The sequence below is a fragment of the Lutjanus erythropterus genome, chromosome 22 (assembly GCF_056507025.1).
Source record: "Lutjanus erythropterus isolate fLutEry1 chromosome 22, fLutEry1.hap2, whole genome shotgun sequence".
NCBI lineage: Eukaryota > Metazoa > Chordata > Actinopteri > Lutjaniformes > Lutjanidae > Lutjanus > Lutjanus erythropterus.
In genome coordinates this window covers 4,823,128-4,850,555 of record NC_139338.1, presented here as the reverse complement: position 1 = coordinate 4,850,555, position 27,428 = coordinate 4,823,128, and the positions used below count along the sequence as shown (strand labels likewise).

At 39.0% G+C, this 27,428-nt stretch overlaps 1 protein-coding gene across 1 annotated transcript in view; it reads right to left on the bottom strand.

The window, feature by feature from the left end:
• The window catches only part of efcab6 (EF-hand calcium binding domain 6), a 77,441-nt gene that overhangs the window by 36,511 nt on the left and 13,502 nt on the right, over positions 1-27,428 (bottom strand). Inside the window, exons 5-10 of the mRNA XM_084710883.1 lie at positions 13,035-13,171; positions 10,933-11,051; positions 8,220-8,341; positions 7,673-7,821; positions 7,409-7,510; positions 1,805-1,901 (exon numbers count right to left, since the gene is read on the bottom strand). Coding sequence (XP_084567009.1) covers positions 1,805-1,901; positions 7,409-7,510; positions 7,673-7,821; positions 8,220-8,341; positions 10,933-11,051; positions 13,035-13,171 — 726 coding nt within the window. The remainder of the gene's footprint in view (positions 1-1,804; positions 1,902-7,408; positions 7,511-7,672; positions 7,822-8,219; positions 8,342-10,932; positions 11,052-13,034; positions 13,172-27,428) is intronic.

Genomic DNA, 27,428 nt, shown 5'->3' with positions numbered 1-27,428 from the left:
GCCTAAATATGAACTGATGATCATTAGCACCTTAATAATTGATTAATCATACACCTGACTATGATCCTACAAAATCCCTGACTGTGTGCAAGTGTACCTAGAAGAACTGATGCTGTTTTGAAGGAAAAGGGTGGTCACACCAAATATTGATTTGATTTAGATTTCTCTTCTGTTCACTCACTTTGTAAATATTTTTTTAATTGTATTTTGTAAATTGCTAAAAATAATCAACTACCTTTTATATTTTTAAAGGCATTCTTACAGTACAGCATTTCTTCACACCTGCCTAAAACTTTTGCACAGTACTGTAAAAAGTCAGAAAAGAAAAATAAATTGATCAATAAAAAAATGTGTTATTGGGGACGATTTAGTTAAAAACATATCCGTTCTTAATTGTAACTTGCAGTTACGTTTTTCATGCAATAAACATCCTGAACCTTCTTCCTCCATTGTGTCACTGAGGGAGGCTGTGATCATCTTCTTACCGATCAAAAGCAGAACTGTCTATAGCAATATCTGGTTGTTATCGTCTGCATCTTTTGACAATATTCCCAGCCTTTTTCTTTTTACGTGTGGACTTGTTCACCAACATTTTTTTTTTTTTTTGTCAAAAATGCGTATCTGAGTCTCCGTAACCAGGGCAACAATGACGTTGAGTGACAGACAACTTGCCTGTCATTCTAGGCATCATTCGCTACTCTGAATTCTGACTTAATACTTCTGTCTTGGTTTTGTTATTTCTCATGTTATTCCAAGCATGTGAAATTGCACTGCATCCTTGTTTGCATTTTATTTTTCAATACAGGGCCGGTGGTGACCCTCATGTGTTCACTCATCATTGAGGTTATGATAGAGTATATTTAAGAGCCATATAATGCACTGTAATATTATGATAGTACTAATTATGTCCTGGCACAATAGAGCTTCCATCTGATGTGTACGTTACAATCATACACAAACAATGTGAATCAATCAAGTCTTCCGAGCTCTTGAACGCCTCCCCAGAGATAGTCTAAAAACCATAGTTGGCTTAGAACCTGCCTGAGTGAAAAACCTCATTATTGGCTGGCGGTGTGAGGACACTCTTGTTTGATCTCCCACCGCTGAATAGATTATTAAAACAGTTGATGGAGGGATTTTTTTTCCCTCCCATGCCATTAAAAGGAGGAGATTCTGGCAGATAGATATGTGTGATTCATATCTGGGAGAGGCTTCACACACGTACACACGCACACACATATATACACACACACTTCCTCAAACTTGGAAGCCGACTGTTGTTTTGTGAGTGGCGGCAGCAACATCAAACATAACTGTGAATTAATGGAAAATTCAACCCCCCTTCCCCCAAAGTTTAGTCAAACTCCAAAGTTTCATCCAGCTGAAGTAGACTGATTTGAAATTAAAGAGGCAGAACTGGATGCGGAGGCGTGTTGAAGGGGATGGCTGTCAGACGAACATATGGCTAGTGACTGAGTGGCTAACCAGTGGCCATATGCAATCATCTAATCATGTTTATGGCCATCAAAAAGCTGCGGATGATGATTGGCTCATCTGTAAAGCTGTCTGGCATTTATATTTAAAGCATACACCTGAGCATGTGCCTTTGTCTCTTAGCAATCTGCTGAGATTACTCCCATGTGTCCTGTCTGATAACATTCAAAATCACTTCTGGCTTGTCTTTCACTGCACTTCTTGCAAGGCTGCGCAAATAAGGGAGAGGTTTGAAAGCATTTCAATGTGTCTCTTGTACAAGCAGGAGACTCATCACTTTGTTTTAGTCTGTAACTTCCCAAGTCTATACTCCTACCGTGTCCAGCACACGAAAGATCTCTTTCAGTCGAGGGTAAATGTCCTGGACACACAACTCGTCTTCATCTCGGGCAGGCAGCTCAAAGTCCCTGAGAGAAGAGACAGAAGAAGAAAGAAGAAAAGGAAAGGTGATGACATCAGAACTGTGTAGTTGTTAATTCCTTATAATTCCTCTTTCTGATCAGTGATCACTGCTTCACTTCACAGCCGCAACAACTAATCAATCAATCGATTAAATTAATCACCAATTACTCTGATATTCAATTTATCAGAGTAATTTTTTAAGTAAAAAAGTTGGTCAGCTTCTTAAATGCGAGTATTTTCTGGTTTCTTAACTCCTCTCTGACAGGAAACTGCACATCCTTGAGTTTTGGACAAAACAAGACATTTCAGATTTTGGACTTTGGAAAACGCCGATCAATATTTTTCACCGTCTTCTGACATTTTAGGCAAACAACTATTAACTGATTCATTGAGAAAGTAATCAACCAATTGCAGCCCGAGTTTAATTCGGCACAAGAAGTGACATAAAAATATTCTGTTGCAGATATTGTAATTTCTCAGCACACTTCACTCCAGTTCCTGGCTCCAGTTTATTTAAAGACAAGGCAAGAATGAAGGAGGAGAAGAATTTTCCAATGTGACCAGTGAACAGGTTTGAGCATGCTGGTCCAAAGAAATATTGAATTTTGAATAAAGAATATACACATAAAAAAGAAGAAGCAGTAGAATCCAACAAAAAGGGGTGTGTCATATTTGTCCTGTGTAGCAGGCCCGATGTTTGGTATTGATTTGGAGTCACTGGGTTGCAAGCTATTAAAAAACTTAAATTGTTTGCATGAGACGAATTTAGTACTTTTTAGTACTTTTTTTAATCAGAATTTTCAATAATATGGGAAAGTAAGCATAAAAGAATGGGCTTTGAAAATGCATTTTTGTTTTCAACAAAGGTGGCAGCCAATAATGCAAAAGTTAGATAGGCAAAGAAAACCCTAAATTCCAAACTCTTTCTGACCTGTAATCATTGCTTCACTAAGTCACCACTTCCAAGTATTGGAGAATCTCATCTTCTAAAGTACCTTCACCCATAAATGTTCTGTCAATTTTCATGTGAGACTAACAGCTGGAGTTGATTTTTTTGTGTAAGATGATCTGTAAATTTGCCCACTCAAGGCATGGAAAGGTCTCTAGAAATCTCCTGCCACAGTTCTAAATGGAGCGCAGGAACATTCCTGAGTGCAAATGGTTAAAATGTTTTTATGAATAATGAGTTCAGTGTGCAAATTACACAAAGTGCAGGTTTACTTCTGAACACCTGCGAATGAAGGCACTTCAAAGTTGTTCAGAAATCAAACAATAAGGCAACATCGACATCGTAAAAAGGATCATGTATTGTTCAGTATCCCTAGAATTTGTGTTATATGTCATATTCTGTAGGGAACTTCTGCACTGGCATATAGAGTGTATATTGATACTCATAAAATTTATGCCAATGTTAAGTGCTATTGCAGGAAGCAGTGTATGAGGGTATGGAGGAATGAGGTGGTAGGCGGTTGTAAAATGTATCTGACATTAATGCAGAAGAGAGTTTGCATGCTGTCACAGTCCAACAATTATTCTTGACTTTTCTTTTTGCCTTATACCATGGCCACCCAGAATTCTAGATTCTGATTGGCTAATAGGTGTGGATTAACATTTAGTAACTAGAGAGTATAACTGGACACCTATGATATAGGCGAGTGGAATATTAAACTGTCAGTTAAAACAACAACAGTGAGGCTTTGCCAAAGAACTAAAAACTAAAACATTACATTTATAGGTTTGCATCCGTCTGTCCTCAGCTATTTATCCTTGGGATACCTCCACCAATGTTAAAACTGACAGGTGCTAATAAAAAAATTGCCATTTTATGCTCAGTTCAGGCTAAACACTGTATTGCAACGGCCTGGAAGAGCACAGAAGCACCTACAGTTGGACTCTGGTTTAAAGGTATTTCTAGCTGTTTGGTGGCATAAGTCAGCTTTTCCATGGCTGAAGGGAAAATACAGAAGTTTTTTTTTTTTAAATATGGTGACATTTCATTAAATATCTTGAAAGTCACCAACCATGATGTTCGCTGAGTACTTGACAATGAGGAAACTGTAATGTAAATTTTGTATATTCTGATTTGTTGTGTTTGTCTTGTTTGCTTGTTGGAGTATGCATACGTAAATCTTTAGGTTTACTTATTGTTTGCTTTAATTTTGTAAAATTCAATAAATATATTTTTCAAAAAGAAAAAGATTTATAGGTTTGCATGAAATTGTTCCACTGTAGCTGCTGAAGTCAATGGTCCCACACATCAGAGCGATGGCAGCTATGGAGATTTGACACGGAGACTGAAAAAGCTGTGACTGGCCACACTGGGCTGACTTGTCTTGGAAATTTTCTGTTAGCAATAGAGACTGTTGAGAGTGAAGAGAACATGGAGCAATATAGAGAAAGGCTCCATAATCAAGGTTGACCGGAACTAAAGAAAGGCAGCAATAAGTGTACTATGAATGGAAAGTAAGAATAGGAAAAATATATGGAGCCAAAGATGACTTGAGCCTGCAGGCCTTGTTCTTGCTTTAGATATGGTGTCTATTCAACAGTGGAGTTCAGTTTTATTTCACAGCACAGTATCAGTTAAGACTTGATGTCACAACATCTAAGTATTATAAAAAAAAAAGGTCACTACATTTTTTAATGAATTCTTTTGGTAGCAGCCACAAGGCAAATTGGACCAAGAAACTGCTCACACTAAAGAATGCTGACCAAAATTTCTGACCTGTTAGAAACCTGTCCCAGATTGTTGATCGTTCCGGTGTCATGACCTTCCACAAACTGCAAGACAAACAACCCATCTGCCAGAAATTCATCCCAATTCTTTAGTTTGTTGGGGGTGACCACCTCAAGGCTAAATTTGGGCTTAATCTTTACAGTAGCTGCCCAGTTTAACCCAAGTGTTTTAGTTGCCAAACCTTCACTGTACATTAAAGCTACTACCACAATTCCAATAAAGTTGGGGCGTTGTGTAAAACATAAATACAACAGTCAACAGTCCGGGCTCCCTGTTGCCATATTTTGAACTTCATAATGCATCAAACATGGGAGAAACGTCTGGACTGCAGGGAGGTTAGTCTAGTATCTGAAGTCTCTGATTACAAAGACGCGCTGTTACAACATGTGTGCAGTGTGTCTTGGCATTGTCTCACTGAAATAAGCAGGGATGTCTCTGAAAAATACGTCATCTGGATGGCAGCATATGTCGCTCCAAAACCTGTATGAACCTTTCAGCAATAATGGGGCCTTCACAGATGTGACAGATACCCATGATGGCATGGGCACTAACACCCCCCCATACCATCACAGATGCTGTCTTTTGAAGTGAGCACTGATAACAATCTGGACAGTCCTTTTCCTCTCTAACCCCGAGGACACAACATCCACGATTTGTGAAAAGTCTGAAATGTTTACTCATCAGTCCACAGCACACTTTTCCACCTTGTGTCAGTCCGTCTCAGCTGAGCTCAGACTCAGAGAAGTCTGCAGTGTTTCTGGATGTTGTTGATATGTCTTTCTCTTTGCATGGTAGAGTCTGAACTTGCATTTGTAGATGCAGAGACAAACTGTGTTTACTGACAACAGTTTTCTAAAGTGTTCCTGAGCCCATGTAGTATCCTTTATACAATGATGTGGGTTTTTAATGCAGTTTTTAATGCAGTGCAGCCTAAGGGGTCAAAGGTCACAGACATTCAATGTTGGTTTTCAGCTTTGCCTCTTATGTGCAGAGATTTCTCTGTAATCCATAATATCACGAAAAGATTCAGAGAATCCAGATAATGAAATCTCTAAATTCTTGCAGTTTTGCTTGTAAACGACTGAGCCTTTTGAGGATGTCCCTTTAATACCCAATCATGATACTGTCCACCTGTTACCAGTTCACCTGTTTACTTTTGTAATGTTTCAAACAGGTGTTTTTGAGCATTCCTCCACTTTCAGTCTCTTGTAGCCCCGTCCCAACATTTTTGAAATGCACTGCAGGCATCAAATTTAGAATGAGTGTATAATTACAAAAACTAATTAAGTTTATCAGTTTGAACATAAAATATCTTGTCTTTGTACAGTATGCAATTGAATTACAAGTAAAAAAGTATCAAAGTCACTGTATTCTGTTTTTATTTGTTTTACACAATGTCCCAACTTTTTTGGAATCCAGGTTGTACCTGAACTATTAATCATTTGCTATCTTAATCTTAACAAGACATTGTTCTCGCTTTAGATCCAGTAACAACTAAAAGAATAATTAGCTTTAAATAGCGTATAGTGAACTGCATAATAAAGTATGTATTCATGTTAATAAAGCAACAAAAAACTTAGTAAAAGTTTAACAATGACATAACAGGTAAGTTAAACTAAAAAATAGTTTGCAATGCCATTAGAAACAAAACTCATGAGGGTTTTATAAACCTTAACAGCAACAACAAAGTGCTTTTAAATGTAACTAGATAACCAACGTGTATGATGCAATTAATAACAATTATATTCTTTATTTTCATTTATTCATCGTCCATAACCGCTTATTCTTGATGGGTCGCGGGCTGCTAGAGTCTATCCCAGCTGACATTGGGTGAGAAGCGCGGTACACCCTGGACAAGTCTCCAGTTCATCACAGGGCTGACACAGAGACAGACAACCACTCACACTCACATTCACACCAACGGGCAATTTAGACTCACCAATCAACCTATTTAATGCATGTCTTTGGACTGTGGGAGGAAGCCAGAGTACCCGGAGAGAACCCACACAGACACGAGAACAACATACAAACTCCAAACAGAAAGGCCCTGCCCCAGCCACAAACACCCCAGCTTGCTGGGGGATTCGAACTCAGGACCTTCTTGCTGTGAGGCAGCAGTGCTAACTAATTATATTCTTATTAACACAGAATGTTAATATGAATTTTATCAGGACTTGTAAGGACCTTATTACCTATTGTACAACACTGATTACAAGGACCTTAATATAAAATAGGGCATAACAATTTTGAAGAAATATCTAACTGCAATTACACTGCAATTTGAATTACATTGATTGATTAATTCATTTTATGATATTAGTATAAAGGATCATTTTTACATTATAATTCTCATTTTCATTTAAAATAAAATTAAAATAATTATGGTGTGTTTTTTTTCAGCGATCTGTACTAAACAAAGATGTTTTCTGAAGTCTAGAGAATGATGCGTTGGCCAGGACACCTCTGCAGCACCACAATATTTAATTTAAAATGGTATTTTGACACACATTCACCGTTAACAAATATTGTGCATCCTGCATTGCAATGTAAGTTTTGTAAGTAAGGAAAATCACTTTAAGCAGTCTCACCATGTGATGATAACTAAACTAATAACATCACAGTTGCAGCATCATATACACTGCCTTATCTTTTCACAAACTTTTGTGTCATGTACAAACAGACTGAACACAGACCTGTAAACTACATAATGAATAAAACACTCCTCGCCACATGTGCAGGTTGTGAAACAGGCTAAAGCTGTTGTGTCAAACTGACCTGTCAGAGTGAAGATCTGTGTCTGCCTCCTCTTTGAGTGGGCTCATGAAGTGTCCCAAGAAGTGTTTCCACCTCACCAGCCCTGTTGCTTTCACACCATAGCTGCATACACACACATAATCCATACACATGCATGAAAAATATATCACAGAGAATAGATGATAGCTAGATTTTAAGATTTAAAGAGTAAAGGGCAGGGAGGTTGAGGCAGAGGAGGCTGGCAGAGAAAAAATAGATAAATAAATAAAATATTGCTTTCCATACCGGCTGGTCAGCTTCTGGAAGGAGTGAGGGGTCATGGGAAATATAAAGCTGCTAAGAACAGCCCTGAGGACATCCTGTTTTACCAGGCCAGAGTGGCTGGTGTCAAAGGCCCGCAGTGCCTGCCACACCGAGGTCGAGTTCGCACACATCTGACAGGTAGAAGAGCACACTGATGTACATTCATATTTCAGACCTCTCTGCTGCTTTGTCTGTTGTTCCTCAATAAGGACAGGAAGTGAGTCATCTCTTGTTTCGGTTGCCATGGAGAACATCCCAGTGCAGCTCTCTCGGATGCGAGAGGAGAGCCAGCCCCGACTCTGCCGCCTTTCTCGCAAATTAGCCATGATTAACACACTAACTCAGGAGCTGATTTTTCTGGGCAAACATTTTAATTAGAAGTGTTCCCTCTGCCGTTTGCATCCTGACGCGCCACTTAGAGCCAATTTAGCCCTCCGTCTTTAAAGAGGATAATGCAGGGGAGAGGGCCAGATGGTGACATGCAAACATGAGGAATAAAACACACAAAGTCATTCACACAAGTCTGTACCTTGTCATAGAAGAGGGACTGCAGCTTCCTGTGTGGTAGGACTGAAGGGGCGTCACAAGATTCTGCTCTCTGCTTCTTCTGTTTGACTCCCTTAGGTGGAGTTGTCCCTCGGCTGGACACCTCTATAAAACACAATCTTTACAATAACTCTTGTTTCTAGTATTCACTTTACAAATATAGTTTGAGATTACATGGTTGGAGTTTGGAATAGAGTGCTAAAACCTCGAAATGCGTTGACATTTTGAACTTCCTGTTCCCTTGTCTCAGGTTTTCCTGAATGAGGTTATTTTTACTTCTGTTGATTGAATTTACGCTTCAAAAATAATGAAAGTGGTGTTCATATATCAAGGCTATCTCACAGAACAAATTATGTCAGTTCATCACAGAGCTTATTGTCTGCAATGATCCAAAAGTCAATGGAAAAATCCCACAGACTTGTTGTTAAGGGAACCAGAGTGACGATAAATTCCAGGTCATTCCTGCAGCACTCATTTGGTTTTAATTATGTTTAGGTTTAGGTTATGTTGTTAGTCATGCTATTGGCATGGCTCAAGGATAACAATGTCAGCCTGTCAGTCCACCATTTTGGTCCAAACTGCAGTTTGTCAAAAACTATCAGATGGATTTAAATTTCCAACAGATATCTATGCTAACTGGAAGACTGATTCTTATGACTTTGGTGATCCCGCATCCTTTCGTCTTACACTACCAGCAGGTTACATTCACTTGTCCACTCCCAGTGTCACAACAGTTTGGAAAAAAGGAAAAAAACATTAAACAATTGTGTCCATGTACACAAATATATAGATTGTATTTTGTGCCTAATAGCTGGCAGGACTTTCGAAGTAATAAGAACAAACGTAGCATTAAGGATGAGAACAGTTTCAGTTCAAGTGTGAGATGAATAGTCAGTGTTAATTGTTCAAAGAAAGTATTTTTTTTAACCTAAACCACAATATTTTCCTATAACCAAGTAGTTTTGCTGCCTAAACCTACCCAAGACCTTAATTTTGAAAGTGTAACAAGACGTCGTACATTTACTTTTGCTAACTTCACACATGAATGAAAAGAATGGTGGATAAAACATTCACAAAAAAAAATTGCATCCATGTGCATGAATCTAATAGGTTAAATTTTGCAACTGTTGAATGAACTGCTGTGAGACTTTGTTGCCTATCCAGTGAAATATCTTCTCTAACACACTGAACTAAGACACTGACCATCATAACAATGTCTGCTAAAGACAGATATTGTCATCATTAGCATGTTGGCATGTTTTTCTTGATGAAGAAACACACAACACTGTCAGTATTTTCTGGTCTAATGGTTGTACTCAAGTACAAGTCCTGTTACATTACTAAAATATTACTCAATTACTAGTAAATGTATTTCTGTTAAAAAATACTGAAGTATAAGTTACTTTTTAACCACTGATATTTAATTCATTATCAGCAGCTATTCAATCAAAGAGCTTTCTGTTTCTTCGAATCTTCAGTCTAAATGACTCCAAACTCCTGCTCTGTTCTGCTCAGTGGTCACACTCACCTCTCCAAACCAGGGTTCCAAATTTTGTGCATTTTTCTTAACCGATAGTTTAAAACACTAACAATCATTTAGTTTTACATTTGTGGGTCATTTAAGGTTGAAGTTTCTTTATTCAACAAATGGCTCTGCCAGACAAAACAGAGTCAATTACTGCCATTTCTACACTACTGATTAAATATCTAATGAATATGAATTTTAATTGGTTAAATTCTCAATGGAGATTAATCCATTAATAATTAATCATTAACATCCTTACTCCAAACCTGTGCTGCTGCAGTGTTTAGTTTTTCATCCATATTATTGTCTTCATTGGCTTGTTGGTGATCGGATCACCATATTGGCAATTAAAGTACAGATGAAAGGTTTTATTATTAATTCAAATTGTACTCGGTACTCAATCATGATTTTACAAGTAACTCAGTAGATTACATGGTGTAATGCATACTTAAATACGGGTAAAAGTGCAGACTTAAAAAGTACCCCAAAAAACAACTTAATTGCAGTAAACTGATTATTTGTAATTGGCTACTTCCACCCCTGCAAATAGCAATCAGTATATATGCCAATTTTTCAAACTAACTTCTGTGGTGAGCAGATCCATAGTCAGGTGATCTTTGTCATCATAGTAACAAAAATAACACATGGTGAATGCTGTGAAATCATCTGTGTTAGTTTGGGTTTAGGAGAAGTTTGTGGTTTGGTTTAAAATAAGCACATTATGTTACACATGTTATGTTATGTAACTTTAAACAACATTAACTTTTCATTTCACGAGACACTAAGACGATGACAGTCTTTCTTTGACCCATCTAGCCACCCCACCTCCTCCATATGTAGATTTTCTCACTCTTTATACCACATCACCTGACAACAGAAAGAACTGGTGTATCACCTGCATGCAAAATTGAACTTTAGCGAATGAACTCCACCCAAAGTCATGTTATTTGTATGCAGATTGGAGAGAATGGGCCGGATAACCAGTGTTGCAATTCTATTAGCATTTAGCTTAAAGCACTGCTGTGCTACACTACAGCCTCACAGAGCGGCGAGCGTGTCTGTAGACTTGAAGTCTTAGTCTATAGTCTTGTTTGTATCTTGGTTTGTGTTCACTGCTGCTGCCTCTCAGTCATATTCTCTGAATCCACATTTTGATCCACTGCATACATACGTAGCTTAGTGCAGACTGGAGCAATCTTGAAGTCATGGCTGTCACCAAAGCCTAGCTTCTCCAGGAACACTTCGTAGGAGATGGTGGATTTATTATTTGGATTGAAGTGATTCAACAACCTGGAATAAAGCAAACAGATGCTGGACGTTTATATAAATACAGTTTCACAGGTGACCTGTAATGTCAAGAACATCCATGTCAATGACGAGATGAGAAAAGAGGTCATGTTTTATGCTTGGCTTTATCTGTTCCAACGCACAGACAGAGCAAGTGTGTGTGTAAGAGAGAGAGAGTCCTGAGCGCTAAAACCAATTAAAGCCATTGAAAATGAACCTGTCACACACAATCCTCTAGAGCCGCGTCAAAAAAGTTGAGCGGCATTTCTGGAGTGGATTTGACTGCAGGGCCCGAAGTTTTAAAAGTCAATTAGCTCTCTCTCATCCTGAGACAAAGGCTGACCACAAAGTTAGCGCTAGTGATCTCGTCCTAGCCGACAGACGACTTCCCACCCAGGGAATACTGCAAATAGTCGGGCCTGTGATGGTTGGTTGACAGTGTGTGTGTGCCTGTATGTGTGTGTTTCCATTACCACACACACGGTAAAAAAAAGAAAGGATTATTTGAATCTTGATTATACAGTATATATGTGTACTTTTTAAGTCACTATGTGCTCACATGTAATAAAGTGTGTATGTGCAGGAGACAGAGAGAGAGGATCCAGATATGATCAAATGTTATTGATCCCTGTCTGTAAACTATGATGTCTGTTAAGACAGTTTTTGGACAATATTACCGTTCGTCTTTGTTTTACACCCTGTCTAATCATCTGACTGCTCACTGCCTGGTTGGACCTAAAGCTCAGCAATTAACTTAATGAATACAATGTGATTAAATACTGATGGAAATGACATAAAAATAACAGCTAAACTGTATCAATCATTCTTTAAAGGTGAGATATGTATGAATCTGAAACAATTCACATGTATTAATCACTTTGTATTGCCAATGGGTGAACAGATTGTAACAGAACATAAAAAATGAGACCTTCTCCGACTTTCTCAGTTGTAAATAACATAGGGCTCCACTAACAATTATTTTCATCATTAATTAATTAATTAATTAATTAATTTTAAAATGAGAGGAAACTGTGAAAAAATGTTTCCCAAAGCCCAAGATTATGTCTTGAAATGTCTTGTTTTTCTCACAACCCAAAGATATTCAGTTTACTGTCAAATGGGAGTAAAGAAACCAGAAGTTATTGACATTTAAGAAGCTGAAATCAGAAAATTTGGACATTTTTATTTAAAAATTACTCAAACTAATTGATTGATCATTGTAATACCCAAACACAGAGACCAACACAAAGTCAAAGCTAACATTACTGCAAAGCATATGAAGTTGTTTTAGCTGGCTTAGCTAATGGCTCAAGACGTGTTAGCTAGCTAACAGAGAAACATAGTGTCCTGCTTGTGGGGCGGGCAGCCAATCTATGAGAATAATTTGATTGTAGCCAACAATAATTTTTTTTTTTTTTTTAAACCTAAATATGAGTCTCCCGCACCAGGGCAACAATGCAATTATTCCTTCCACAAAATTTAACTGATTTAGTATTTTTCAGTTATGTCTCATGAAACTTTTTTGGTTTTATTATTTCTTATTTCATTCTAAGCATGTAAAAATGAATGGAAATATGGCACCAAAATGACATCCTGTACTGATTCAGTTAGGTACAGTTCATTCAATTTTTTATTATGGAACTATCTCATATTATACTGGACAGTTCCAAACCCTTGAGCCAATGATCCAAATAAAATATAGGTACAATACAGATAGAAACTTTGTTCTAAATATGATATAACATTTTCCAGTATTCAGTGTTCATTTCAGTATTCAGTTGTGTTTGTCAGTAATGAAGAGCTTTACACTTGCACATGTGTTTTTTTGGCAAGTGGTAACACTGGATACCTGAGGGTTAGCAGAAATTCCAGCTTTCTGACCAGTCAAGCATTCCTCATGTGTGTGGGCCTTCGCTTGTTGCTGCACAGATCTGATGTGCAATCTGTTGTGTCAAACTGTGTCAGATGTATAACACTCTCCCTCACCTCTGAAACTCCTTGTCTGTCAGGCAGATGCAGTAGTTGTCCAGGATTCGGCGGAACTCATGCTGCTGGATATGTCCTTCTCGGTTGTAGTCAAACAGCCGGAACACTCTGATCACGGTCCTCAGGTTGCCTCCAATCTGCGGGGTTCACACACACAGTGATTGACAGCAACGGCAACACTACACCTCGGCGGCGCCTGTGAACTCCTGAACCCGAGCGACTAGTGAGGCTCGCCTCGCCGGAGCTTTCATCTCTGTGAACATGGTTATTGACACGGCTGCCTTGATCTGTGGAAGCCAGGGCCTATTTCCCAAAGTGCTGACAACTGATGAGGTGGGTGAGAGCAAAAAGGAGATGCAAAGATCGCTGGTAGACACATGAAACGGAGAGAGGAGGAGGGAGGGCACTGAGGAGGATTATGGGTCAGTAAAGCACACACAGAGAGGTTTATGGTTTACAACAGCAGCTTGAAACAGGTGTACTTCTGTGTTTCATAACTCAAAACTGTGAGATCTGATCTGAAGGATGATATGGTCACTAAACTTAAGCAAATCTTAAAATGCAAAAAAAAAAAAAAAAAATCTGAGAAGTTTCCAAATCCACATCGTTCTAACTGCAGTCAGGTTTGAAGTAAATCACTGTTCTACAGACACCATTTTCGTGCATGATCCATGCTGGTGAAAATAGATTACAAAAGTATGTCACTATCAAACTCACATGACAACTTGACAACAGCTCATTAATTGCTGGGCTAATTAGAATTTTGGATTTTAAAAACAAGGTCATGGGCCAAAATATGCTTAAAAAACAATTGTTATAGATACTACTCATATGATACCACAAATTCTCTTAAACACAGCATAAATGAAACTCGGGTATAGGAGTTTCTCCAGGTGGGGAGGCCATGGTGTCAGCTATGTAATATTAATGGCAGTTCAACCTACAAATTTTTTCCCATGGCCTGTACTGCTAGTTATCCATCTAGATATTTTTGGTGTGAGCTGTAGAGTTTTGGAGATATTGGCCATAGAGACATCTGCCTTCTCACCAATATAATGGGACTAAACATCAATCAGCTTGTGGTACTCACAGAACCAAAGAATACTTTGAAACATTCAAAAACAGTGTCCCCTTCCAGAAATCTTGACCCAATTACTCAAGATAATCCTGAAGTGTTTTCAGACCACACAAACTTGTCCATAGTTCTAAGAACTGTTAGAGCCCCCACCCTCCCTATTTTATTGATTTCACAGCACTGAAGCTATGATCCATCATATTTCTTAGAACGCCATTTAGAGGAATTTTAAGCTCCTGCCTGAGAGTGGGTACTCTTCCAGCACAAGAGGAATTTTGAGCGACATAAGTGCACAGTGACTGGTCTAGATGTGAGTGTGCCTTGACTATTCAATACATGAACCAATGCAGCACCATTACAACCACCATTTTTAAACCCCCGTATAGACTTAAGCTGTGTACACAACAGCTCATAATTACATAAAAGACGGATTAAAATACATACAAATGGACCAACAAGTCCAGGCGTTACTGAGTATGTATGCAACAGAGAAAATACAACACCACTTTGATGTGTCAAAGTGGGACATAAACATCTTCAACCGCATTTCCTGTCAGCTTGCTACATTAGGTATCCACCACACAGGGAAGCAGGGCAGGAAGAAGATTGGTTGTTGTGGTCCTTTATTTTCTTATTGTTAATCTTGTTTCAGTCAAAGCGGATCTGATAGAAAAAAAACTTTAAGACATGACAATTTGAACGAGTCTGCCAAACCAAGCTTGACTGATGAGCAGGTTTGCACAACCCGAAGGTTTGGCTGTTCTGCAACCTATGACGACATGAGACAATCCTACCAAGAAGAACCACAGCATAAGAAATAAGAGCAGAATATGCTGATATATCAGAAATATAGTGCAGAAACATTTGTATCTTAACAAAAGATAACACAGCAAACCTTTGTTTCTGGTGTTTTGTACACCCAATCATCCATTTACACCTCCTCTTCATGACTTTAGTGTTGAATAAGATTATCGCACTTCCTGGACTGAACCCACCACAAAAATGACAATAGTGTTTATATGTTTGTCTTGAACACTAGAAATGTATAAAAGTCACTACTTTTACTGTCTCTAATCTTATATCCATCCATCCATCCATTTTCTTCCTCTTCTTCGTGGGTCAGGTCATGTGGCGGCAGGGAAAGCAAGGGATTCCAGATGTGTTTACCAGCTCCTCCTGGGGGTTCCTTTAGCATTCCAAGGCCAGATGAGATATGCAATCCCTCCAGTGAGTTGTGTGTCTACCCCAGGGTCTTCTGAAAATTTCCAAAGGAGGCATTCAGGAGGATCACCCCAAGAGGCTCCTTTCAACACGAAGGAACAGTGGTTCTACTTCGAGTTCCCTACAGATGAAGTTCCTCACCCCGTCTCTAGCACAGCAACCTTATGAAAGAAAACCATTAAAGTTCTTTGTGTCTGTGACATCTTTCTGCAGTCACTACCTAAAGTTCATGACCATAGTTGAGGGCTGAAACGTAGACTGACAGTTAAATTGAAAGCTTTGCTCTCCAGCTCAGCTCTGTCTTCACCATGAAAGCCCAGCAGAACCTACACATTACTGCAGACGCAGCAGCAATATGCCTGTCCATCTCACACTGCATTTTGTCGTGACTCTTGGAAAAGACCCAGAAATATTTAAACTTCTTCGCTTGGGGCAGCAACTCACTCCCAAACCTTAACCAAGGATTCTGCATACAGTTCAAGGTAAGGTTAGTTTTAGGTTAGGAAACATTGTTCAGGTTTCAGGTGTTTTGGGTTCAATCCCATTCATTCAATCTGCTGCTCTAGACAGTGTGAGGTGAATGACAGTTGTAGCAGTCCAAAGAAATGGATGTGTCCCGTGTGAAACCAAAAGTTACTTTCTAAGGACCCATGTCTACATCATATTTTTTCCAGCAGAAAGGCAGACAAGTATGTGATACTTCACAAGTGTCCTTTCCACCTTTCCATGCGAACTGTCACTTACCATGATATCTGGGGGTAATTTGCGGGTAATTTCTAAGATATTTCCAATATGTTACCTAGTAATGAAAATGTTACTTGCTAATTATCACATAACTAACCATGAAATTTAGGAGTAATGTGGAGGTAATTTGTGTCATATTACTTGGTAATTACCACCTAGTTACCATGAAATTATGGGACCTGGAAACTGAAGCCTCATCATTGTGGAACATATCACGTACCTCATTCATTCAGTAAGGGACAATGCATCTTATTTTTTCAGTGCGGGACATTCCATATTATATGAGACAGATGGCAACTGTAGAGCCAATGATCCAAAGAAAATATAGCAATATTACAGATGACATTATACTTGATATGACCAATTTATTTTCCCGTATTCAGTGTTCATGTCAGCATTCAGTTGTGTTTGTCACGTCAATGTATTGGCCAATGTTCACTCACACCTATAAGATTAACAGTTGCATGTCTGCAACAAAATGGGAGTATCCTATATGAAAGCTTGTTCATGCCCATCCACCACAGACTAGATATGTAGAGGACACACTACTATGCAATGCAATGGCACTGAATGATGGCATTGGACACATAAGCTGTAGAACCATCCAAAATGTAGAAAAGTCCTCAGGAAACTGGACTGAATTTAATAGAGGGTGCAATATTGCCCTTCCTTATGGGCAAACCAATATATGAGTCAAACTCTGACTAACACATCGAGCGGTCTAGGACCAGAGCAGCAGAGCTACAGGCACAAAAAAATTCGATATATGTGAGATTTGGACTCTGTGAAGCTGGATGATGAGGGTTTGGATCAGGTTAACATTGTTAGAGCTCAGTTGCAGTCACTCAGTCAGTCTGAGTGAGCGCCCCAGCCAAGTCCAGCCCGTCCCGCCTTCCAATGTCTCCGCCATGCACCAGCTCGCTGCGTAGCTCCGGGGCGCCACGTTAACCACGGAGGAACAAGAGCACAGATACTAAATATACCCCCAGTGACTCTTGGGTAATCAGAGTCTTCTGTCGCCCAGAGAAGTCTCTGTCTAATTGCACTCTGATTAGATGAGCTGCCAAGTGTCTCAGTGAAAGGCGTGGAGGGAGCTTCCCTCATGCGCTGTTACACTGACATTGTCTCAATGAAGACAAGAAATAGAGCAGATGGAGGAAAGTCAAGCAAATATATACTAGATTCTGACCTCTGAAACATTACAGTTCACTATTTCCTACAATGCACCAGACTAGGTTGTGTTTCTATACTTTCAAATTTCTACATCTTTAGTTCTCCTCTGAATCACAGGGGAGATTAGCTTTTTTGTACAGCTGTAAAACTTTGAAAATCTCCACTTTTTGTAATCTAACAACTTTAGCTACCATGCAAGCTTCCTTACAAGCATAACAATTAGCCCTGCATTTACACCACCTTTCATTCTGCCAGAGTCAGGGGAAAGGGAAGAGGCGCTGCACAGCAGCCTGTGTGTTTAAAAAAAGATCAAATGAAAGTGAATTTATTAAAGACAGATATAAATATGATTCTCTTCCCCCCCCCACTCTCCCCCTCCCTCCCGCTCCAACTTAGAGGATTCTGTGCTAATTAGAAATGTGTTAAAATCACAAAGGAGGGAGAGGGGAGATCATACGGTATTAATGAACAGAGACAGAGGGATATCATCCAATCTCCATCTCTATCTCCATCTCATCTCTCCCTCTGCACACACACACTCCCCCTCTCCTTTTATCTGCCTTTGTTTCCTCCTCTTCTCAATTCCCTCGCAAACTTTGTTTCCCTTTTCTTTCTTCCCCTTTTGTCTTTCAGCCCATGACTCTCTCTGCCTTTTTTTCTCCGACAAATTCCTTGATTATTTAGTTTTTATCTCCAATTTCCCCCCTTTCTACTCCTTTCCCCACCCCTCCCTCCACTCCCCCGTCCTTCAGCAGTGCCAGCGCTCCATTAGGCAGCTGTGTTCTGGTTGGCGTGGTTGGAGGCCTGGCGCTGTGCCGCACTCGGAGTGTCTCAGCAGCCCTCGCCCATCCGTCTGCCCACCCAGCCCCTTGGTCCTTAATTAATGAAAGCTCTGTTGTTTTTGTTTACCGGCCTGTTATATGCTAATCCAGCGAGCCCTGCGTGTGCGTGCCCGTCCTTCCTCCATGTGTGTGTGTTACCCTCTCAGCTGATTTGTATGATCTCAACAGCCATGACCCAAAGTCGGCTCTGATAGCCATTTGATTACGGAGTACTCTTTTCTCTTCCCAGTGGCCTGTTTAAAGGGTCAGTTCACCCAAATAAAGAATAGAAAAAGCATATTTCCTCATTCACCTTTACTAGTATCATGCCACAGAGATTTTGAGACATCTCTCTCTCTGAGGTACAGTGGAGAGGAATTAAATTCTAGCTGTATAGACACAACACTGAATAATAGCATTAAAAATTCAACAGTCGCATGGTTGCTTTACTCTGGATAATACACAGAACGCACAGAGCAAACATTTCAGTGTGCTATTTTTTTTCAGTAGAAAGTAAATCCATTAAAAACTAGTCACAGTGAGGTCTACAGGGCTGAACAATAAGGTTTGCCCAGAGAATGTGAAGTGCCATGTCAGTCAGTACATCAGGCTTTAAAAAGAAAGAAAAAAAAGTTAAACTAGTAAACTATTTTTAAAATCAATTGTCAACGTAATTTTTCATGCAAAATTCTGTTTTCAGCTTCTTACATATGGAGTAGCAAAGTTATTTCAGGTGTTTTGGGTTCAATCCCATTCAATCTGCTGTAGACGGTGTGAGGTGACTGACAGTTGGAGCGATCCAAAGACATGGGTGAACATGAAACTGAATCAGGCAATGAGAAACTGTTTTCGCAAATACCTGTTGATAAAAAAAAAGTCAAAGGAAAGCCTAAACAATACTTTCCAGATTCCCTTGGCCTCAATAGTCAGTCGGTCATAAATTTTGTCATCCACCCATGACCACCCCTTGGCATCTCATATAGATACCCGTCTGACACCCAGGGTTTTGAAGTAACTTCGAAGTACCATCCACATCTGGTGGCATTTTGTGAGTGAGAAAGTCCAGGTATGAAGGAGGTGGGGTGGATGGATGGGTCCGACAAACACAAGACCTTCAATCCAGGGGACAGTTGTATGTGTCCCATGTGAAAACAAAAGTTGTTTTCTGTGGACCCGTGTCTACATCACATTTTTTTCTGTCAGAAAGGCGCTGACAGGACACTGAGAAGTGTCTCTGCATTAAAATGAAAAAAAAGGACACTGCACATTTGGTTGTTTCTATGACAACGTTATCTTCAGATTTCCTATACCTGCTATTGTTGTGGAGTCTAGCACTGTTCTTTTGATTATTATCATCTATTTGTATGACTTTTTTTCTGCTTGGTTTGTCTTGGTGTGCCCGGTTGAGGGTGTGTCTTGAGTCAGGTGGCTGTAAAACGCACATTACATTTAATTTCACACGTAATTTCCTCTTAAGTCTTCACAATAGAGGTCCCTTGACATTTGACTATTTAAAAGCTTTTATTATGAAGCAGCACAATCAGGAAATGTTGGGTTTTCATCAGCAGTGACTTATCAATCCATATACAGCTGAAAGCAAAAATGAAACTATAAAATAATGCAGACACACGAAAGTACAAACAACGGCACAAGAGAGAAACTAAACTTCAGACCAGAGATTCACACACAGATCTACAAGAAGCTACAAAAGTACTGAGAGCTAAACACACTTTTAAAAAACGGGAAAGACCTCCATTTTCTCGGTTACCAGGGTGATGAGTCAGTATATGACTGGTTGCCTGAAAGAGCAACAGTTGCGACACCAGGACCATTCTGAAAAGTTCAGAGATTTTCGACTTGAAATGATCGGGGCGGCCACACAAAAAGGAGCACTCGGAAAACAGATGCTGACTGCAGCACCTTTAACCTTCCCTCCTTATAGGGAACAATAGAAAAACGCTTAAAAAAAAAAAAAGACGCTGGCACTAAGAAAAAAATGCTATGTGGATACAAGGCCTAAAGTGTTAAGTTACATAAGGTTACATGCGTCTCATGACTTGCATAATGTGACTTACTTCACTTGCATGATGCAATGTAACGTCACATACTTAAATCCAAACCATGACCTTCTCCTAAACCAAGTAGGTTTGCTGTCTAAACCTAATCACACTGCAACCGTTTCATAATGTTAACCACATGCTAACTAAAAAGACTTTCTGGCAGCCTCTCATACACACGTTATATGGTACTTTGTGCATTAGTATGAGATGCTGAGGGGGGTGACAAAGACATGACAAATTCTGTTTCTGTACGATATCTCAAAATCTCAAAACTACCTGCAAAAGGGACATGACAAAATATTTTTTGTGATTTGGATGAACCCACTCTTTAATTTCACTCTGTGAAATGTGGTAACACTATTCTCTTCTTCACTGTTTCAAGACCGAAGCCAACAGCTGTGTTGATATTGAAGAAGTCCAGAAAATTTCCCTCAGAATTATATCTTGGCAGGCTGGAGAGAAGACTGTGAAATAGCACTTAGATCATACCCGTTACAAACAAATCAATCTAAAGCTGCACAGATTTAGGTGGAGTAAAGAAAACTGAATGTGTTCATGTGACATGACCAGTTCTTTAAACTGTCTTGTGTAATTCAGCTGACCTGTTTAAACACAGGAATTAAGCATGAAACCTTCTCAGCTGGGCTTAATTAGTGTGATGATTAATGACTAATGTGATGTGTTTGCGCCTCCAGCCGCCCACCTCACCTGCATGTTTGGATTTAGCAAATACTGTTTGACTTGGCAGTGTGTAAGGAAGATGCAACGGGCCAATTTTTTTCATTTAGACAACACATTTTTTCTTTTCCTGTAACAGACACAATTGATGACAGTACGGAAGAATATCAGAATCAGGCATCAGGGAAAAAAATAAGGGGAAGATTTTTTTTAATGTTGCATCTTGAGAATAGAGTTGACGTGTCGACAATGTAGTAAAAATGTCAAAAAAAGTGAGAAAGAATACTAGAATGAAGTAAAAAATGTTAAGAATGAAGTGAAAATGTCTAAAATAAAGTAAAAATGTTGAGACTTAAGTCAAAATGTCGAGAATATAGTCAAAATTTTGAGAATAAAGTGAAAACATCTAGAATTAACTTGAAATGTCGAGAATAAAGTGAATGTCAAGAATATAGTAGTAATACCTTTTTGACTTGATTCTCAAAATGGCATTTTACTTTTAATATAGACATTCTGACTTACTTCTAAATGTAAAAAACAATCCAGATTAAGCCAAAACGTAAAAATTAAAACTGAAAAACCATTTCAAAGATAGTTATCAAAAAAAATTTGGATTTTGAGAATTACGTCAAAATTGTATTCAACACTTCCACTTTATTCTCAACCCTTGACGTTATTCTCAACATTGTGATTTTATTCTTAATGTTTCTACTTCTACTACTTTTTAAAATTTTGGCTTTATTCTCAACAATTCTCCTTTATTCTCAACATTCTGACTTTATTCTCGACACTCAGACTTTCTTCTTGACATTTTGATTTTATTCTTGACATCCTGACTTTATTCTCAATACTTCAACTTCATTCTCAACACTTCAACTTTATTCTCGACATCTTGACTTCATTCTTGACACTTCAACATTATTCTCAACATTTTGGTTTTATTCACAACACATCGACTTTATTCTACGCTTGGACTATATTCTTGACAGTCTGGCTTTCCTCTCGACACCTCGAATTAATTCTCAGTACTATGACTTTATTCTCAACATTTTGATTTCATTCTCAACATCTTCACTTTATACTTGGCATTTTAAATTTATCCTTGAAATGCAAAAAAATCTTTTTCCTCTTTCTTTTTACTGGCTCTTGTACTCTTCCATATAAAACCCCTTTTCACAGATGCTAAAATCACCAAATAAAATTCTAACGAAAGAGGAAACCTGCATCACAGAACATGACACAATGATTGCCGTGTTATAATAGTATAATAAATGTGAGTGTAGCACTAATCCACACATGTCAACACTGTCTCTCTGACTTTATTTAATGTCACAGACAAAGCTGCGTTTCAGTATTTCCAATCAAACTGTGCTGACTTGTAAACAGTGTGTAACGACACGGCTTTAAAAGACACTCGACTCTCCTCTCTCCGTCAGCCAGAGCTCCGCCGTGCTTGCTCTAACCTTTCCTGTCACCATGAATTATGGGAAGGAGACGAGCAGAGGGATAGGACGGCTCTCTGAAGAGGAGGGATGAAAGAGAGGGAGATGGGGAGAGAGAAAGAGACAGAGAGTTGGAGGGGAATGAAGGGAGACAGTCAGATCACAAACGGGAGCGGAGGAGGAGAAAGCGCTAAGTGACAGAGGGAGCGTGAAGAGAGGAGAAAAGAGAGAGAAAAGCGAGAGGAGATCAGACGTCGATCATAAGAGAGCACAGAGATGAACTTTCTTTTGTCTGTCAATTAGAGGGCTAATTTCTCTCTGGTTGGGCTCCAGAGTGCCAGAGACAGGCGGCATTAAAGTGGAGCTCAGAGGGATAATAAGGGGCTCTGGGACCATTCTGCTGCTGTCGCTCCCTATCCAAACATTAGTATTACAAAGGCACTACATAACCTAAACAACATGGAGGGTCTACAAGAGGGCTTCCCAGAAATACTCATGCTGAGGCTCCTGAAATAGATGCAGATTAGACCACAGACCACCATTTGATGAAGATTTACTCCTGGGAATTCCCATATGGGAAGCTCCCTGCTGTTGTGTTGGTTTCATGAACTGCTCGTGAGAGAGACTACCATTATTGAGAGCCATTTTTACACAGTCTTTGGTCATAATATAGATTGAAAATAGTCATTTTGCTAAGGACTGACTGATTAATATTTAAAAGGACAGTTCAGATTATTTAAAATGAGACTGTGTGAAGTATTTATCAATAAGTCAGTGTATTACCGATAATAGATGCTGGTCTGCACGCCTCCAGTTTGTAGACATAGAACAAGACAGAATCATTTGTCAGAGCTTTCTAAAGTGTTTGGTTAGGACTGGGGTGAGCAACCTGCAGCTCTGACAAAAAATATGAATTCTTTACTTTTTTCTTATTTTCTACATTTTTCAGTTGTAAAAATGTGTAGCCTATATGCCAGAGTTTTTTTTCCCCCAAAAGTTGTATTATTTGATCAATTAAAATGTGCATCATAGCCCATACTTGCCAACCTTGAGGCCTCTAAAATAGGGAGTATTTCTAAATCAAAGCAGGGAAGAAAATTTGAGTTTGTTTCCTGCACTCTGGTGACCTTTATAGAATGAAAATAACATAATGAGTAACATCAATATTTTCTGCAAGTAGATGTCTGCAGATGACTGATGAATGACAATTAATAGCTGGAATACACAATGGGACTGCAGCATTTAGCCTTGTGGTCCAATTTCAAATTTTATTACAATAACAGAAAATTAATATTTTACAATAGTTTTTTAAAGATATATTAATTTTAGGCCATCTGTAACAAAAAAGCGATGCATTTTCAGAGGGCAGTGAAAAACCCAAGAAAATTGGTAGGGTTGGCAAATAGCCTACAGCTATGACTCCTGACTCCATGATGCCAGTGAATGTCAGGCTAGCTGGGGAGGATGCCAAATCCTCCCCAAAAAAGTCACAGTGCAAAAATAGAGAATTCAATTGTTGCGGCTCCAGAACAATTTTCTTTTTTGTCCAAAAATGGCTCTTTTGATAGTAAAGGTTCCTGACCCCTTGGTTAGGATAAGAGAAAGATTGTGGTTTATATTACTGCTTCAGTTAATGGACCCACTGACTAATCCATCCACCCTGCTCTCTAACAATATCAACTGACTTCCTTCTTTGCTGCCATCATAATTACTGCAGCTGCTAGAGGGCTTCGTCGCTGAACTTAAACAGATGTCACTGTGAGGCGCTTGTTGAAACGACTGATAATGTTGATTTTTTTCTTGGACAGTCTCCTTGGATTACATGCTCAGGAGTTCAGGCACCCATGGATAATAGTGAGCACCCATGCAAAAATTAAAACATGATCTGATCAGGAGAAAACTAATGCTGTCCAATTAATTAAGATAAATACACCTATGATTGTATGCTGTGTCAAAGATGGTAGTTTTATTAACAGCCAGTTTTTGAAAAACTGAAAGTCTTTAATAGAATATAAAGCAGGCAGGTAGGAGATGTGACCAGTCTTAGCAATGCCAATCAGTCGACAACTGTAGCGTATTTCACAAAACAGCAGATTCAAACAGACAGACCAAGATTAGTTGCAACTTGCAAAAAAATGGGATTAAAATGACAGAAGTAACACACTCATCCATCATGGTGCAGACAGGAATTAGATTGAATGTTGGTCCCGTTTTAGATTTTTGGTGAAATATTTTAACTCAATTATGCTGCTGCCTGACTGTATTAACTAAACAATAAAATCACATCTGTCTGAAAAGTATTGGTCGCTTCCTAAATGTCTTTTTCAAAGTTTTAAATCCATCAAAACTGAGTGTTCATTTAGAAGTGTCCATCAAAACCACACGGACAGACTGACACAGTGGCTCACCTGCTCACCAGAGAAGGGTGATTCAATTTTGTTTTTGGGGCATTTTTATGTCTTTATTACATACAATAGATGCATGACAGGAAATGTGGAAGACAGAGATGCAATAAAGGTGCGTGGATGAACCTGAACCATGGATGTTGTGGTTCATGGTCACACTCGCAACCCCCAAGTTATCAGGGCTACACACAATTTTCTCATGTGATTTACAGTGTTTCATCTGACTTTGCCATTTTGTTTAGTTTTAAAGCACATTTAACTGAGCATTAGTTTCTTATTAACTGATAAACACTTCTTCTGTGAAGTCAATACAGCAAAGCATGCAACAAAATTTTTTATGTAGTCAATTTACTGTTTTTAAGACTTCAGACTCAACAAATCAGTAATTTGTGTTATCTAAACTATTCAGTAGTTAACAGTGGAGCTGAAAGGAAACATCTCCTTTCAACAGCCCATCCACACCAGATGGCTAAATGGCTGTATAATTCATCTGTAGATCATATTTATTGTTAGGAGGTGACTACTAGTCTTAGTAATACTTAGGGAGCCATGTAAAGAGCTGAAAAGTCTGTGTAGGGATCGGATGGATGGATAAGTCAAACACGGGAAATAGGTCAATTCTACATTTCTGACATAATGTCACATTGCATCACGTAGTGCCACATAGTGTCACATGTCACATTACAGCACAGATGCATCATGTAACAATCCTGTCACATAAAGGTAGCATCATATTAAGAAGTGTAACGTCACATAGCTTCATGTAATGTAGCTTCATGTAATGTAGCGTCACATAACATAGCGTCACATAACATAGCATCATGTAACGTAACATGGCATCACGTAGCGTCATCGTCACGTTGCATGATGCAACGTCACATCGAATCATGTAGCATCACATAACGTCACATAATGTCATGTCATCTCACTTATCACATAGCGTCATGTCGCCTAATGGCCGTGTCACGTAACGGCTGTATCACATTATGTAGTATCACCTCACCTCCCATCACATCACTTCACATAATGTCACGTTACGTTGCATCAAGTAACATCACATCAAGTATTATTGCCTAATCTTAGTAGTTTTGCTGTCTAAAACTAATCCAGCTGTGACCACACACACAATGGCATGTTTATGTTAGCCACCTGTTTAACATCACTTAACTTACTTTACATACTTATGGTCCAGTGTCCCTGTTGCTGGTACTCTCCAATGATCTAATCTCATTTTTGGAATAACTGGCAAACACAGGACTTTCACCCACGACACCAGGGGTTCATGTTCCATATAAAACCATAAGTTAAATTTAACTCATTTAAACTTCGAGGTAACGTGACGTAGTGTAACATGACATGCTATGTTACATTACACTATAAGGTAACATAATGTAACAAACTTATTTTCACACAAAGCATGATATTTTTACCTAAACAAAACCAAATAGTTTTGATGCCTAAACCTAAACAAAACTGCGACCGTTTCTCATAACATACTTAAGGTCTGGTGTGCTGGTCACTCGTACTCTCCAGCGCCCTTTTATGTTGTTTTGGGAGTCATTGGCAACTGACCTATTCTACCATTTAGGTATAAAGATGTGTTCAAAGAATTTGAAAGCATCAATCATTTCTGAAAAGTGACACTGTAAAACTAACTAAGACTTTCATGAAACAGGCCGTAGATGAACACTGTATTACTGGTGTTTAGAAATCCAAATGACTCAGGATCTTGTTTTAAGCTACTGATGATCAACATATATGAAATGTACTGTATCTTGTCAGATTTAAGTCTGCACCAAGAGAACAAGTAATGAGCACACCCAGAGAAGAAGGGATCAGGACACAGATGGAGTTAATAAACAGTTTAGAAACATCCTTCATTCCACCCTTGGATGGCTACTTCAGTCAGTGAAAGAGTGTGTGCTTGTGTGTGTGTTGCAGTGATCTTAATTGAATATTGATAAGTGAGGCGAGCACACGGGGTAAACAGCTGTGACTGGTACTCCATCATATGTGTGTGTGTGCATCACTCATTATCAGGCCCAGCTGGTCCTCCAAGACGAGTCATCAGACAGTGACCGCACACACACATGCATACTCGTGCACAAATTCCTACACACTCTCACTTATTACAGTAATTGACAAACAATTTTGACGGAGATCAAAGTCACCAAAACTGTGTAGACTGCAGAGAGGGATTCCCCTGTGGCTTCGTTGTTTGTTCAGTAAAGAGGCCTCAGAATATCTGATTTACTCATCACAACTTTCTCTAAAACACAGCCTCTTTTTGTCCCGCAGAGGTGTTGCTACCAAGGTAGGCCAACATCTTTATCCAGTTGCCGTGACAACAGAAGCCACTGTTTAAGTAACAGAAGTCAAATGCAGAGCATTTATGGAGATTTAGAAATAAGTGGTATTTTCTTGGGTGGAAGGAAGTAGCGTACGCAAAAGCTTTAGAGGTGCATCACAAGTCTCCTAGCAACAACAGTTGCCATGATGGAAGTCCATTGGAGAATTGGCTGTGCATGAATAACAGCTAAATATACTGATGGAAGAAAGACGAAACAGTTCTTGTTGGAGGAAAATTTGAAATAAATGTAATGTCTATTTGCTTCCTACTGAAAAGAGTCACATGGGAGTGCCCCTGTAGCTCAACTGGTATGGCATACGCTGCAGATACTGAGGCTATCAGTCCTCCGGAGCGCCATGGATTTGATTCCAGCCTGTAGCCCTTTGTTGCATCTCTCTCTCCCAAACCAAATTTAAAACACCAAG